This window comes from Clytia hemisphaerica, unplaced genomic scaffold (genome assembly GCF_902728285.1).
Source record: "Clytia hemisphaerica strain Z4C2 unplaced genomic scaffold, Clytia hemisphaerica genome assembly, whole genome shotgun sequence".
Classification (NCBI taxonomy): domain Eukaryota; kingdom Metazoa; phylum Cnidaria; class Hydrozoa; order Leptothecata; family Clytiidae; genus Clytia; species Clytia hemisphaerica.
In genome coordinates, this window is record NW_027103581.1 from 365,396 (window position 1) to 383,091 (window position 17,696).

Genomic DNA, 17,696 nt, shown 5'->3' on the forward strand with positions numbered 1-17,696 from the left:
ATTGAGTACCTGATATTATCATCAATATCAGAAATCATCAGAAGAAACAAAATTGGCCCAAGTACTGTTCCTTGAGGTACTCCTGATATGACAGGGGCACTTTCGGATTTGAAGCCATTTACAACAACAGATTGTTTTTTGTCTTTAAAAAACGATTCAATCCATTGCAATAGCTTTCCTTTGATTCCAAGCTGAGACAATTTATGTAGCAAAATTGCATGATCAACTTTGTGGAATGCCGTAGTAATGCTGAAGTCTAAATAAATTGTGTCGACATTAATACCTCTCTCAAGGTATGATACCTTAAAGGAAGAAATTTTGGCGGATGGACGAAAAAACTAAATTTGGCGGGAATTTAATTTGGCGGTCGCTTAAAAATTTAACCTTAAGATGGCGTCAAAACAGCGAAAAAGTAGCAAAAACACCTTAAAAGAGATCATATTTTCAAAATGTTTAATTTGGCGGATGACGGAAAAAAGAAATTTTGGGGAACTATTTGGCGCGATTTCAGTCAATCCGCCAAATTTTCTTTCCGCCAAAATTCTTCCTTAAAGGTAGTATTGTATCATATGTTTCAAGGAGTTGACTCAAACAAGATCTACCTTGTCGAAAGCCATGTTGGGAGTCATTAAAAATGTTTTTCTCTTCTGGATAATTAACAATGTTTTTTCGCACAATCTTTTCAAAGGTTTTCATTTGTGCGAGGTTAGTGACACTGGGATAATTTTGGGCTTCACCTTTAAAGGAAGATCTCTGTCTTTGAAGAGATGTGTGTTTACCCCGTTATCAACACTCTCTCCAGACTGGAACAAAATGAGTTGCTAGTTGACTAGATTTTTGAAAAGATGGCAGAAAAAACCCGGGTCCTGGTGCTGCATTTTGGATTTGTTCCATCTCTCAACAAAGTCCTCTTTCGTAAAATCAATATCAGTCAACCAAAATCACTGTCTTTATCATTATATTTTGCGTTTTCGAGTGGTGAAAACTGATTGGTACTGTTTTTGAAGAATGTCTGCTATTTTTTTACTGTCAGACACATAATTGTTTTTTGTTTTATCTATTAAAGGACCAATTCTAGCTTTGGTTTTACATGTCTTTTAGCATAAGAAAAGAAATATTTTAGTTTGACAATATGATACCAGGATATATCGCTGCCTGTTGAAAACTGGCAACTGATTTACATTTTTACATTTCACAAAACGATAAAGAAAAAGCTATTTACAGTACCAATGATTTTAAAAATGTATCATATTCTAGTCTAGACTTTTTGGTATTTAGTCCTCATTGATAGTAAAATTAACTAAACATCATGATGTCCTCAACGCTCAAGGTTTTATTTCTGATGTTTGTTACAGAATTAATCTGCTTTGTTTTCAATTTCATGGAACTATTTTCTTTGTTTGTTGCATTTTATTATATCTGCACCTTTTAGATATTGTAAAATCAATATAATAATTATGAGTCTCTGGATTGATAAACATCGACCTGGCACTCTGGCAAAGTTGACTTATCATTTGGATCAAGCACAATATCTAAAAAGACTGGTAATCTTTCGTTCTCATTTTTCTCTTCATGATTGTTATGATGTTAGATAACAAGTGTTGAGCTTGTAATTATGATCTGTTTGATATGAAAAATTTACATTTCAATTTTAGATGAAATTGTGTTATTGAAGACTTTACATTGGTTTTAATTCTCAACTTCAGTTGAGCTAGAATCTGAGAATGTCTGTGTGTGTGTCTGTGTGTGTGTGTGTGTGTCTGTCACCAAAACTTTGGGGCAGGCTGGAGACTTCAAAAATGGTCCGATTGGGCTGAAATTTTTGCACACTTGATCCTTGGGCAAATCCCTGGGGGTGTTTTTTTCATTTTTTCAAAATTTTAATTTTAAGGGCCTGTGGACGAGTTTTTCGCCAAAACGAGGCTAAAACTTTGGGACATGCTGGAGGCTTCAAAAATGGTCCGATTTGGCTGAAATTTTGCACACTTGATCCTTGGGCAAATCCCTGGGGTTTTTTTTTTCATTTTTTCAAAATTTTAATTTTTGGGGCCTGGGGACGAGTTTTTCGCCAAAACGAGGCTAAAACTTTGGGGCAGGCTGGAGACTTCAAAAATGGTCCGATTTAGCTGAAATTTTGCACACTTGATCCTTGGGCAAATCCCTGGGGGAGTTTTTTTTCATTTTTTCAAAATTCTGATCTTTGGGGCCTTGGGACGAGTTTTTCGCCAAAACGAGGCTAAGACTTTGGGGCAGGCTGGAGACTTCAAAAATGATCAGATTTGGCCGAAATTTTGCACACTTGATCCTTGGGCAAATCCCTGTGGGGTTTTTTTTCATTTTTTCAAAATTTTAATTTTTGGGGCCTGGGGACGAGTTTTTCGCCAAAACGAGGCTAAAACCCAAAATGCTATAATTTTTCTTAAGCCATTAAGTTTACAATTGGGCCTACGAATGATTTCAAAGATACTGAAGTTGAGCCAGTGCGGTTAGCACGTTCGACAGTTTATTACACATTTCCAAAATTAGATCGTAAAAGAAAGATTCAAAAGTTATGAAAGTGTTTCAAAGAAGTTTTTTATCAAAACGTTCTAATAGTTGCAAATCTATGATATACCATATTTGTAAAATACGGTTAAATATAAATTATTAGTCAATTTCTTTTTAGGTAAACAGTGGAGACTTTCCGCACTTATTAGTTTACGGACCATCTGGAGCAGGGAAGAAAACGCGTATCATGTGCTTGTTGAGAGAACTTTATGGAACTGCTGTCGAGAAATTGAAATTAGAACAACAAACTTTTGAGGTATTTCAATATGTTTTGACTAAAAACTCTAACTTTATGGAACTGCTGTCGAGAAATTGAAATTAGAACAACAAACTTTTGAGGTATTTCAATATGTTTTGACTAAAAACTCTAAACCTTATTAATTACCTGTCAAACCTTTGTTCCTTGAAACCTAATTTTATTCACAGATGAACTTGTTTTTTTTGTCACGCAAACCAATTTTTTTTGTTTACAGACTCCGTCTAAAAAGAAAGTTGAAATTTCAACTATTGGAAGTAACTACCATATTGAAGTAAATCCAAGGTAACAACCATATTAGATTTCATTAAATCTCTGAAAATAATTTAGGAATTACTCAAAGTGACGGATTCTCTATCCTCTTTTAGAAAAGGTTTAAAATAAACTTTTGAGTCTCTAAAAACATAATGGAGGGAACCCACAACCTGCAGGCAAGAAATTATTATAGTCACTGGAAAAACAACTAGCTGATTTTTGCCAATTTCTCATGTACAAGCCTTGTCCACAGTAATGACAGTATTGTTCACCCTCCTTCCACCATTAAAGTGATTCTTCGTAGCATTTTGATTGCATTTATCATCAAAATACACTTATCCAATTCCCAAATTACTAATTATACATCGTTATGACGTTTTAAATTGCGAGAAAGATGCAAAACATCTTATGTATAAGAAATTTGAATATTGACACCCAAAATCTTTAAACTTCAACCTCAAAAAATCCACCGTGCCACCACGTGCCACCAAAAGATTTTCACACCACAGTGGAGCTATGAGACTCATGTCAATCTCAGCTCTTCTCGGAGAAATATTAGAAAGATTTTCCCAATGGAAATTTTGTATCATTATAAGCATTTTGTTTGATTTTACTGCAGGTGACAGTGGGAAACAGGGTGGAAATCAGATCTTCCAGTAGAATAATAAACGTACAAAAAGGATCGTAGGTACAGGGAAGATTTGAAAATTTTCTTAGGGCAAAGGCCGTAACGGGAAATTTGAATTTTATGAGCTTAAAATCAGACAAATTCATTATGCCGAGCGGACGCTGTCTAGAGTGAGTGGAACGAAGGCTAAGGAAAAGCATCGTAGATGCGTCCCATAAGTGATGCAAATGGAATATAATGAGTAAATGTCAATTTTGTAAACGCCATCTGTGACTTAGATTGTTTTCTCTTTTCGAAATATAAACATGAAGTAAACTATGATATGAAATCAATCAATCAGTAATCAAATCTTAAGTAAATAAAAATGTAAATAAGAAGTTATCTTCCTAATTTTCCTCTACCTCTGTTGTAACCTCAAAAACAAGAAAGTATTTTTTAGTTTTATCGCATTGAACTTTTTTAACACTATAAAGTAGGGAGGTGGGACGGGAATGGGTTCGTCTAATTTTAGGCTCATCAACTTCAAATTTCCCATTACAGCCTTTGGCCTAGGAAAATTTTCAAATTTTATATCACTTAAAATCAGACGAATTCATTATGCCGAGCGGACGCAGTCTAGAGTGAGTGTTCACTTAGGCTTGTGGAAAGCCAGCTAAGTCCTTGTTTATAGCTTCATTGTCCTTTAGGAGCAAGTTTTGGTACTTTTCTGCTGTACTAAAGTTCTTGTTGTAGAATTTCTGCCATACCGACGTGTTAGACCAATTACCCATTTTTAGAATGTCTGTCATGTTGGCTCCCTTTTGGTGTGCTTTGGAGGTCGAGGCTGATCTCTTAGAATGGGCTTGGAAAATGGCAGTGTCTATGCCTGCCATCTTCAACATTTCTTTGACCCATCTGGCTGTCGTTTCTTTCCCAATGGACTTGTGTGGTTCAACATAGCTTAAGAACTTCTTCGATGTTTTATGTCAGTCTCCGAATCTTTTTGTGAGTTCGATATAACTTGTTAAAATATTGTAAGGGCATTAGTGAGGTTTGTTAGCACATAAAAACGTAAGAATACTTCGGATGATCAAATTTGGTCAATTTGTTTCAAAATCACAACGTTCATAACCTTTGATAGGAAGATTTTCAAGGCATGGTTTTTTTCATCAGCATTTCATGCTCTTTCCGCTGGAACCATTAAAGATTTTCAATATTTTCAAAAAAATAATTTTTTGCCCAGCCACCTGATGACTTCATTTAGCAGGTGGTAAAATTTGGTGTTCCTGTTTAAAATTAAGTTTTAGACCCTCTAAGGATATCATCTGTGCCAAATTTCATACTTTTATCACCATCTGAAGTATTTTCGTGCTTGCAGACCTCACTACATAGTTTAATATTCCCTTCAAAGTTCCTAACTTCAATGGGTTCTGCTTTTTTCCCTTGTTTGAAGTGTTTTGTAGGTTTGTTTAAGTGGAAAATAATGTTGGATAAGGGAAGAAGCTGCTTGTGATAGTTTGCCTGAGAACTTTTGTTTCCCGAGATTTCCCATACCGCTAGGTTGAGGGTTTGGTTCAGTATTAGAGGGTGGATAATAGTGGAGTCCTACCTTCCCATCAGCTTTATGTCCAAATTTGTTAGTTCGGAGCCCCTGTTAGGTGCTAGTATTCCTAAAAGTTTTATTGTTTTTAGTGTGAGGTCTTTCAATTGTAGTGACTCATTATTTGACCACCCCCTTTATATAATTGAGCACGGTGTCGATATCCCATATTTCATTGTATTTAGGGAGCTGGGGTCTTTGTCTTGATACTCCTTTTAATAGAGAGGTGACCGTGGGGTGTTGTCCTGCAGGCGAGGCCTCAACTGGTTGGTGATTGAACGAGATATCTGACTTATGTACATTTATTGTGCTATACTTTTTCCCTTCTTCAAAAAGGGTACCTAAGTAATTGGCCACTTTCTCTATAGGGGCTGAAATGGGACCAGTTTCCTCCCTATAACACCAGCTGCTGAAGCTTTTCCAGGCTGACAGATAATGTTTTCTAGTTCCCTCTGCCTTGGACTGTTGGATAAGGGAAGAAGCTGCTTGTGATAGTTTGCCTGAAGGCTTTTGTTTCCCGAGATTTCCCATACCGCTAGGTGGAGGGTTTGGTTCAGTATTAGAGGGTGGATCTCCCTGAAGGATGTGTTAAAGTGTTTTCCCTCATTACTATCTTTCTTGGGTTTGATATTAGCATTCCCAATAAGACTGGGTACCAAGTTTGAGTTGTCCAAATTGGGGATACTAGGATCACTGTTGCTTTGGATCTCCTTACTTTTTCCGGACACCTCCCTATTAGGGAGAATGGGGGAAAAGCATACATTAGGTTTTTGTCCCAGGGTTGGTTCAGTGCATTTACTGCTAGGCAGTGTTGGTCTGGTTTCCAACTGTAGTAAGTCTCTAGTTGGTGAGAGGTTCTTGAGGCAAAAAGATCGATTTCTGGGGGTCACATTCATTATGTGTTTGAACGTTTGCCTTGCTAGTTTCCAGTCCGCCAATCTTTTGCATTCCTGGACTCGAAGTCTGCCTCCTTGTTTAGGGTCGATGGAATATATTCTGCAGTGAGGCTGATGTTCTTTTGGTTCAAAAATGACCAGATCTTTTTTGCCAGGCTTATTAGGGTAGAGTTTTCCGATCCATTTTTACAATGTTTGCCAGGGCTACTTGGCTGTCTATCAGTAGATGTACTGACCTTTTAAGTGATCCCCCTATAAAGGATTTCAGTGCTACCAGGGCTGCTTTCATTTCTAGGATATTGATGTGTTCCCTTTTCTCTGACTCTGTCCATAGCCCTCCTGTGGAGCTTTGACCACAATTAGCTCCCCATCCCCCCATTTTTCCCTTTGCTGCATCAGAGCTTTTAATTAAATCTGGGGGACGAATGTTTATGTCCTTGCCGTTTTCTGAAGAGAAGTTTCCTATCCACCACTTTAACTCTTTTTTTGCAGAGTTTTCTAGTTTCGTCATTGAGCCGTAATGTTGTTTGTTTTTCGCTAGCTGTTTGTTCATGCATTTCTGCAAGAGTCTTATCTGAAGAGGAGCTAGAGTGAAGGCTGGAGCTATTGCCATTAGATTCCCTATTAGGCTTGCAAGTTTCCATATAGGGGAGCTCTTCAGATTTAGCATTTGGACACAAAGTTTTTTCAATTTTAGCATTTTCTCTTGAGGGACTTTGAATATCATGCTGAAGCTGTTTATCAGGACCCCCAGGTATTCCATTAGTTGGCATGGTGTCAGCACTGACTTCTCTATGTTTATTTTGAATCCTAGGTTCTCCAGTAAGAAGATCGTTGTGTCTCTGGAGAAGATGGCTCCTCCTTTCACCTTGCTACGATCAGGATGTCGTCTATATAGGTTATCAGTTTTATCTGTAATCTTCTCCATAGAGAAATGGGCACCCTAACAGATCTGGCCTTAGTCCAAACATTAGGCATTGAAACTCGTATAGGTTTCCCTCCCAGCTGAATCACTCATACTTCATCGACTGAGGGTGTATTGGGACAGAAAAATATGCATCTTTTAGATCCACTTTGACCATGAAGTACCCCTTCTGAAGAATGCTCTTTACATCCCTTAGCGTCTCCTTCTTGAATTTTTGGTATGGGATATGAGAGTTGAGTTGAGTTTATCACAGGTCTGAATTTCCCTGGTTCTTTTTTCTCTTTCAAAAACAGAGTGGACAGAATCTTGCCTTGCTTGTAAAGAAAACTCTCTTTACAGCCCCTTTTCCCAGTAAAGTTCTTATCTCTGCCCGTATTAGAGCTTTCATGTTTGAGTCGAAATTTATTTGCCTTGGTGGTGTCTTTTGGATTGGTTTTCCCACTACTGATATTGGCAAGCCTGAGATGGTCTCCAGGATGCATGGGTCTTGGGTTATTTTGGCCCAATTCTTTTGAAATAATTTTGTTTTGCCAGCAATCAATGTTGACTGGGTTACTATTATCTCTTCTAGGAGATTTTCTATCCCTGGGTGTATTTTTTTCAGGGTAGTGTCTTTGAAACTCTAACTGAGCATTTACTTGACTGGAAAGTTAAGCTTGGTAGATGTTCTCTTACCTCTCCATTTCTTGTTGGATGGATGTCTGTTGTTTGAGCCATGTCCTTCAGCAGAGGGATGTTGACGCTCTTCTCCACAGCTCGTCTGGGGAGAGCTTCATAAAAAGGGTTTTCTTTTTGGGTCCTGTAGTCGTCTGGAAAATATGTATTGTTTCAGAGAAGTGTAGCCTGCTGCTTTGGATTGTTTTGTTAGAGTGTCCACATTTTCTTTCCAAATAATTTACCAGCACTGTTTTCTAGGTCATCAACCAATGTTTCTCGTAACCAGCTTCCTACCTCACTTTCCTTGATACCTAGGGCAGTCAACGCATTCTTACGTCTGAAGAAGTTGGTAGCGTTTATTGCTTGGCCAACCAATAAGATAGCTTGTTGGAATCGTTTAGCTATTTCTTCGAGGTCAATTTTTTCGCAGACATCGCCAGTGCGTGTTTCTTAAATATTCTGCCAGATTAAGGCAAGTGGAGCAAAAAAGTCTCGTATCTTGGATGATATTCGAGAAATGGATTTGTCTACGGCTAGGGTTTTAGTTACCATGTAGCCTTTCTCTTTCAGTAGGGTGTCAGTTAAAGTGTCCATTTTTAATGTATTCGACACATTAGAGGGAACTGGTATTTCCTCCAGCACCATTGCAGATATATCTTTATCTGATAAATACTTTGTGATGAGACCGTTCAAATATTGGGCTAGTCTTTGTTCTAGCATCCAGCCACTACTATCCTCTTTCATTTGAAATAAGAGAGGTTGTCCACGTTCTGGTGACTTTGTAGGGGATTTACTTCTCCTTCTACGTTTGTTCTGGATTTTTTCTTCCTTTTTCGACGTCTTCCTTCTTCTGATGATGATGATGATGACGAACTTGTGCTGTTTGTATCGGACGAGGAACTCTCTGAAGATGAACCGGAAGGAGATCTTTGTCTCTTTTTGTGTTTACTGTAAGTTCTTCTTCCTTCCTCTCCAACTTTGGGATCGGTTTCTGCTACGATGCCCTTGATATTTCTCGATTCAGTTGCATCACTATTCACTTTCGGTGCAGCGGATTTAACCGCCATCTTGATTCTTTGAGCAGCGGAAGTGAAAAAAAAGACTTAGCCGGCGTTCCGCAAGCCTAAGTGAACACTCACTCTGGACTGCGTCTGTTCGGCATAATGAATTCGTCTGATTTTAAGCGATATAAAATTATATTGGCTTTCAAAGCAATTGTTTTATTCCTGAATGAACCTAACCTAAACTATGTTTTCAGGCATCGCGCAGAATTTACGTTACAATTTTTGACATGAAACAAATCCGGGGGTTTTGAAGTGAATCTGTCCTCTCTTAAGAAACACCAAACTTGCTTAGATTTGTTAGTTTGTAAAAAAATTTGAAGCGATAATGTAAAGGTTACTTTTTATATATTTTTTTGAAAAATTGACAAACTTTAAGAGAGCAGGAAAGATGTAAATTGAGTAGCTTTCAATTTCCCAACCCTCAAGAAAGAAAGTTTAACCCTTTCTCTTTTCAACGGTGTATAAATTATGTTTCAGACTATTTTGTCCTAAAGATAGGAACTTTCACTCTGACGAAAAAAAAATAAAGGCTGATAAATTCTGACGTTAATGACAAAAATGATTACAGAGATTCAAGTAAGTTTGGACAATTTTCCCACCCATCGCAAGTGAAAGAGGATACAAAATGCTAAAAAAAGATATATAAAAACGTACAGGTTATAATCCAATTTTACTGGATTTTTTTGCCTTGAAGTTATATCTTTTTTCAAATGTTTAACATCAATTTTAACGTCACGTTTCAATGGAAGCACCACTTCGAAAAAAAAATCTCTTTATCTTACAAATCACCGACACTTATCTACTCATTCTCTTTAGTTTTTGATGTCCAAAAATGAATCACCATTAATAAAAACAAAGTTTGGATAAATAGAGGCTCCCATCGAAAACTGAATTTCTTAGGGAGGAAAGTCTGTACTGTAGTGAAAACTGAAGCAAACAAAGCATTCCATTTCTATACATACATACTTCTGTAATTTTTTCTCAAAGTCTTTTCAAAATATCAATAATATCACAATATTTTAGGATTAATTTTTAGAAAAATCATATTTTCTTCTCGAAACCAAACTCACAAATGAAATGTTTTGATTGCAACATTTTCGAATCTTTCGAATACGTGACGCAATTTGATTGGCAGAAAATAGAACTCGCGCGAAAAACAATGCAACGACTTCATTTTTGAGATGACAAAAAGTGCTACATCAATTCTGTGCGATGGGTGGTTCAGAACTAGGGAAGCTTTTCCTGTACCACCCCTTAATTTTTTATCTATAGATAAGAAAATCAAATTGCTACAATACAATTCCAAATCACATCTTCAAAATGAGATCCCACAGGTTGTGATGTTGAATGCTCCTTGATTCGAGTGACGAGATGACGGCTAGTCTGGCCGACATAGCAAGCGTCGCAGCTTGGACAAACAATATGATAAACCACTCGACTTTTTAGAGGCTTTTCAACTTCAGCTTTTAGAGAAATAGAATTCTACTGAAAATTTGACAATTTGAACGGCCTGTTAAGCTTGGTACACACGTGTGCAAAATATTGCGCCTAAGTGCGTTTAAGTGCGCCTGAGTGCGTTTATCAGTTAGGTGCACTTAAACGCCATTTATGTACTCACTACAAAGTGACTTGAATAGAAGAGAGGGAAAAAGGAGTTAGACACACTTAAACGCGATGAAAAAATCCCCCTCTTTCTTCAAATTTCAAAAGAGCTGAATAGTGTTTGCACGCAGTGTCTTTGATGATCGCGTCGAAATATCAAACCTTTTTGATATTCGCGTTTAAGTGGGCCTAGCAAAATCAAGGCCTTTATGTTCGTCTAGAAAAATCAAGGTTTTTATGTGCGTCTAAGTGCGCTTCAGTGCGCAAGTGAGTACCAACCTTTACTGTCAGAAAAGTCATCACGCTCAAGATGTGAAAGTTTTGAGGGGTCCAAAAAATTTATTTTATCTTTAAGCTAAATTAAAGTTGGAAGTTTACAGAAAATTTTATGTTAAGACCTTTCTTATTTCAGTAGCTATTAACATCATTTGTTTCCCAACTAAACAAAAAGAAGTACGAACAGGGTTTTAAGGAACTTAATTTTGGTGAGAACCCAAAATTAGCTCCGCCAAAATTTAAAAGTTCTCTTAAGAACTGAAAGATAGAAATAGCATAGAATATGAAAGGATAAATCGGTCAAAAATTCGTTAGACACTGCCCAGTCAATGCAGAAATTATAGATCTCAAAATAAAGTCACAAAGTAAGTAATATATGATCATGAGAAGAAAATCGTGCAGGGGAGAAAATAACCCAGACCTGACTGATTGCGTGATTTTTGTACAAAAGGTGACAGGAATTTGATTGTGTGAAACATTTATTTGGAAATGAATTGAAATTATTTTATTTCAGTGACGCCGGAATTTACGATCGACTAGTGATTCAAGAATTGATTAAAACAACAGCTTCAACACATCAATTTGATCCAAATTCACAAAAATCTTTCAAAGGTACGGAAAATAAAATACCGTCGTTTAAAGCAATGCTCAAATTCAATTAATATTTAGAAAATTATAAAGGGGTACTTGGGTGTCGTGTATCGTGTGTAGTTTAAATAGTAGTCAAGTAAAAATAGGTTTTACCTTAGATTCATTTTAAGCCTGGTTTAAAAATAGAAGATGACGTCACCAGGTTATATGACAAATTCTACTTCATCTTGAGCAATTCTAAGGGATCTAATTGGCGAGATTTTAAAAACAAAACCATTTTCTTTATGTACTTTTCATGATCTTTCAGATTTCTTGTTTTTTAGCTAATTCAACCAACTATATAGGTGTCAAAAACATTTTTGAATATTACGATACAATGTCGCTTCGGATTAATAAAAGTTAGTGAATTCTATTTTTCCATCTTCTTTCTTCAGTTGTGTTGTTAATGGAGACGGACCGTTTAACGAAAGATGCCCAACATGCATTGCGGCGCACAATGGAGAAATACGTCACCACATGTCGTCTCATCCTGTGTTGTAATTCAACGAGTAAAGTAATTCCTGCCATCAGGAGTAGATGTCTTGGTATTCGTGTTGCTGCCCCATCTAAGGAAGAGGTAAGACCTTTTTCAATATTTTTCTTTTTCTAATCATATAATGTAAAGCTGCGTCTCCTTTCGAAATGCCGGATCACGAAGCTAGTTTCTCAAGTCTCTCCTTTTACAATGATTGCCCTTCGAATTTTTGTCGTCTAGTAACTTTATAAGTGTTCATCTTTAATCCTATTCATACTAGGCTTTTAGGGGCGGTTCAAAACTAGGGGGGCTTTTCCTGTACCACCCCTTTAAACTTTTAATCTAGGGATTCTTTTTGGATGACATTTGGCACACGAGATCCTTGTCATGTAAGGTAACTTTTGACAAAATATTTTTTTGATGACGTCACTCATCATGCCGAAAATGATTAAAAACCGAAAATTTCCTTTGTTCTTATAAATAGCTATTGTATTCTAAAATGCTTATTTTATCCTAAATATTCAACTCCCGAACAGAAACAGCCTCCTAAGTAGTACGAATATGGTTAAGGTGCAAATGCCATTCATTTACATTTTTCGAAATAAAGCGTGCGTGTGCTTTGTGTCAGATTTATATTTGAGATATCCAATGTATAGCAATGTGCCCATCCCGGTTATTACCATAATGGCCATAATATTTGAGATATCTCACTTTTCAACCTTTCAACATTCCTCCAACTGTTGTAGATAACACAATGTCTGTACACTGTTTGCAAGAAGGAAAGTCTCAGTCTGCCCGAAGGTTTAGCACAACGTATTGCACAGAAATGCAAAGGAAACCTCAGAAGAGCTCTACTCATGTGCGAGGCTTGCCGAGTTCAACAGTAAGCTTTTTAACTAATATTTGTGTTTTAATTTGTTAATTAGAACAAGGAGAGTTTACTGAATATATATTGCCAAAGGTGCATCAAATCATCGCTAATTGTCAATTTAAGTAATTATTTTAAAAATCATTTGGAAAGGAGACCGCAATTGACTGATATTTCTCGAGAAGAGTGAATTAAACTATACAATCATTTCTTGTGACAGGTATCCGTTTACAGCCGATCAATCAATCCAGGATGCTGATTGGGAAATCTTTTTGAAACAGACTGCTTCTTCAATCATTGAACAGCAAACACCGAAAAGGTTCGTCATGATATTACTGCTTATTTTAACATGTACTTACAATTTGACGTAGCGGCTCATTAAACACCAATGAAAATTTAGTTTTCCTGCTCAGATACTGCTTACTTCTTTTTACCTTGTTTTTTTATTTCCACATATTTGGCATTTTAAACACCGATAGACTTGGTTACACTTTACCAGTAAGGAATGACGTCAAATGGTTGTAGTCATTGAAATGAGTTTCTCAAAGACACATCTGTACAGAATTTTGACATCATCCCTTCCTGGTAAACTCGGCCAATTTCATAGGTGTATTGAGGTGGAATCAGCAATCTGATCTCTATTTGGTCTCTCTTACTTCTATATTTGTAGATTACTGGAAGTCAGAACTCGTTTTTACGAGCTGTTGACACATTGTATACCAGCTGACGTCATCATGAAGGTACCTGCTCGTTGTTGTTTGAGGTGTGGCTAAATCCTGCCCTAACGGAAAGAAAAAATTGAAAAATACTTTAGTGGGATTTCGTGGGGATTAAATTTAGCGGTTGAGCTTTTTCGCGAAATTTTAAGATTTCGCAGGGACTTAATTTCGAGGATGGCATTTTCAAGAGATTTTAAATTTTGTGTCTTTTTACTGCCAAATTATACATACTGGTTGTTGAAATACGCATTATTAGCGCTTCTTTGATACCAGAGTTAACATTTTAAGTAGTTATCCAGGGGGGGGGTCATGCAGTTAGTACCAGACACTATGGGTACTAACTGCAAAATCCAAATTTTGAAATACACCCACCACCCTTCTGCAGTTAGTACCCTAAAGTACTAACTGCATTTGGGTCGAAAATTGGATACCACCCCTAATTAAGCAGTAAGCACCTCTGATACTATTTGTTTTACATAGAAAAGAATAATTCCCCCCTGTTTTCGGTTCTAAATGACCCGGAATAAGCTCATAAACCTGATAACACAGAAAAACCTTTTTTGTGAGCCTTATCTGACAACAAGACCTTTCCAAATTTCAATAGGGACTTAATTTCGCAATGACATCTAAATCTGGGAAATCCACGAAATTTAAAACTTGTTCGAGTTTATAGGATACGTATGGTGTATAAAATTCCCGTCCGAGAGTTTCCCCAATTTTTAGGGTTAACCTGTTTCAGAAATCCAATGATTGTATTACCCTCTAGTCATTTTTTTTTATTCAATCAGATTCAATTTAATGAAATTTAAAGATCTCTCATATAAAATAAAACTTGTTATCAAGTTTATTAAGTTTCTAAACTCTTGGATTGGAATTTTATACACGATACCATCCCCTATATCAAAACATATCAAAGGGGATGCATGCAGACTTATATAGGTTTGAGCTTGAAACGGACCTATTTCAAGGGTGAAGCCCTGTTCAGGGGGGGGGGTCATTCAATTGGTACCAGACATCATGATGACTAACTGCAAAATTGAAAATTTGTAAGTACACCCACTAAGTGCATTTGACTATTGACAGGTTGACACCACCCCTATTCGCACTTATTTCTATTTGATTCAGGATAAATACGAAGCCCAAAACAAATACTTTTGCAATGCTAGAGAAGACATTGCAGTTAAATAAAAACAAAAAACTGCTGACGAGCATAACATAACGTATGTCATGTTGACATAAGCGAGATTATGTATCGGAGATATTCTACGGCTACGGTTTCGGGGCTGCCCGTACGGGTCGTCATCAAAGGCGACATGTCGTTGTCTACTTTGCTTTGTACGGGAAAAACACCAAAACACCTTAGAAGCAAAGTCGACATAATGCCGTACGTCAATTATCGAAATTGCTTTCACCCGCCATTACTCGCCATTACCCTCGCCACTTCAACCGTAGCCGTAGAGAATTCCAGATACATAATCTCGCTATACTTTAAATAGCTCCACACTATGTCAAAAGAAGCAATCTTTGACATGGGATTTAAGATTTGATTGGTAAGTCCAGAGAGTAAAACAAATAAAGTCTAACAAATAAAGTCTAAAAAAAGCTATTTCCAGCAGTTAGTACCCTAATAGTACCATTTGATTGACTTAAAATTTATATCACACCACCTCTCTAACTGTCATGATGTCTGGTACCAAGTGCATGATTTTTACATGTACAGGAGAAAGTTTTGGGAAAAAAACTTACCACTTTTCCAATCTTTCACACTTTTACAACTTTCCTAACCAAAACTTTGTAAATGTTTGTAAAAAGGGGGAATTTTCCATGGTTGCAACACGAAAGCACGAAATAGAAAATATTTGCATAATTGTTTTCAAGTAAAAGTGACCTTAGAAAATCGTAATTTATGCCCTCTATAATTTATTCTTTCATGAAATCGAAAGTGAAAGTTCTTTATTCAATTGCTATTGGAGGATGATACGCATAATTTTCAGCCGAGTCTGGAATAATCATAGATCCAATTTTTCCACCAAAATACCAAAACTTTGCAAATCCAAATGATTGCTGTTGTTGGCTGGGAAAGTTTGGAAATATTTTTCGCATCTTCAGAACTTTCAAGGAACTTCTTTTGAGGTGGGAAAAATAGTAAGACATTTTACAACTTTTATGGTTTTTACAACTTTTTTAGACCAAAACTTTGACTTTTTGATGGGAAAAGTGGGAGAATTAGCATATTTATGTACCAAAACTTTCTCCTGGTATACACGATTTCTTTTTCACCTCGTGTTGAAAAAAAATGTGCGTCTGTTTTTATTTTATTTTGCAATCCTGCAAATTGTTTAGACGATGATATCTTTGCCTTGCAATGTTTTTTGAAAGAACAGCCTCCATCTGCAATCTCTCAAACTCCCGTTTTTGGGCCAACAGTTTTACAATTAAAACTGAATGAATTTGCATTAGCAGAAGGCTAAGCGATAATATTGTGGTGATACTAGAAATTAACATCGATAAGCTTTTTCCATCAAGAGGAGCCATCTTTCCTGCTCGCGTGTGAGAGACGAAAGAGTGTTTTTCAACGCTACTCGATGTTGTGTGTGATTAGGTTTTCACGCCGGGGTGAATATAAGTTAAAATTTTCACCCCGGATTGAAAAAAGGGTTTTCACCTCGCCTTTCGCTGACGTGTATCAAAAAATGATTTTCACCCCGGGATGAATTATTATTCCATTTCACCCCGGGGTGGATTTCACCCCGGCTACGTGTAACCACCGCCCTAGGAAAAATCTTGAGGAAAAATCTTGAAAGGTTTTCTACCCGGTCAAAAGCTTTATTCTAGAACTTTAAAAACTTGGCTGATTTCAAACCTCACGAGACTTCGGGTACCTCTCTGCTATGAAATCTTTGAGCAAATGTCTGTAAACAAATATATATTTTCCATTGTAGGGCCTACTCGGTGAATTGTTAAAGAACTGTGACGGAACATTGAAATCGGAGGTGATCCAACTAGCAGCGCACTACGAACATAGACTTCAACTGGGTACGAAACCGATTTATCACCTGGAAGCTTTCGTTGCCAAATTCATGAGCATCTACAAACGCTTCCTGGAAGAGGGAATGGCTGACATGTTTTGATTTTCACAGACTTCAAAACATACTCCTATATTGGAAACCTCATCTTTGTAAAGTTTCGTACTTGGACGGGTGAATAGTCGATTCATGAAAACGATAATAGGTTAATTGCGCTCATATATTCTGTTCTTTTATGTGGCACAAATGCGAAAGTCGGGTGTTCGCATAATTATTATGATTTTTATGTCTATTGTGTCGGCTGAATTGGATGAAAGACAATGATTATGTGATTATATTCTGCAAGGCGTGAAAATAAGACAATAAACAAACAATTTCATCGGTTTTGAAGTTCGAGAGCTCTTTCTCGCTCAAATTGTTTCGTTTCATTTTTTGTACTACAGTATAGTAATCCTTAAATAAAAATAACGATGAAGCACAGCAAGTTTTGCAGATCTTCCCTTTCCAACACCAAACACATCTTTAGCAATTTTATTACGGCCAAACGTTCAGTTTGAATAAACGAAAACAATTTCGAGTTCAATCTGTACTAAAGTCTGTTCACGATAAGTGTGCACTCTTTTTTCTTTCAGCTTTAACTTTTGAAGGAATTCTTCAATCTTTATAAATTTGGTATCGTTGGAGAGATATTTGTGAGTGGAACAATTTGAAATAAAAAAGTGTTTAAAAAAATTCTAAAAATGAACATGAAAATGAAGAAGAAAAAAATGAAGATCTTGTAGAAAAGTGCTATAACTTTCATTTTCACTGGAGAGATTCTTTGATCTTAGGAGATCATCACTGTGAAAAAATTTTACTAAAATATATATTCATTAAAAAGTTATGATACAAAGTTGATAAGTGATTGATCCCAAAAAAACAGCAAAAAACAGCAGAAAACACCGTTTTTAGACGTCAATCAGCTTATAACTTTGCTTGATATCTTTTGACTGAATGATTATTTTTGAGAAATTTTTTCACAGTGATAATGTTCGATAATCAAGGAGCCACTTCAGTGAAAATGAAAGTCATATCACCTTTCTACAAGATCTTCATTTTTTTCTTCTTTATTTTCATCTTCATTTTTATAATTTTTTTAAAGATTTTTTAATTTCAAATTGTTCCACTCACTAACATCTTTCCAATGATACCAAATTTATAAAAATTGAAGAATTCCTTCAAAAGTTATAGGTAAATGAAAAAAGAGTGCACACTTATCGTGAATAGACTTTAGATATATTCGGTTGAATCTGA

At 36.4% G+C, this 17,696-nt stretch overlaps 1 protein-coding gene across 1 annotated transcript; it reads left to right on the forward strand.

Moving 5' to 3' along the window:
• The first annotated feature begins 1,430 nt into the window (after window positions 1–1,430).
• Window positions 1,431–16,887, forward strand: LOC136801270 (replication factor C subunit 3-like). Its single transcript, XM_067057898.1, has 9 exons — window positions 1,431–1,544; window positions 2,666–2,803; window positions 3,021–3,088; window positions 11,200–11,297; window positions 11,711–11,892; window positions 12,537–12,673; window positions 12,879–12,977; window positions 13,329–13,398; window positions 16,320–16,887. The coding sequence occupies exons 1-9, from the start codon at window positions 1,458–1,460 to the stop codon at window positions 16,506–16,508; spliced, it is 1,068 nt and encodes a 355-aa protein (XP_066913999.1). The 5' UTR covers window positions 1,431–1,457; the 3' UTR covers window positions 16,509–16,887.
• Window positions 16,888–17,696: the final 809 nt, after the last annotated feature.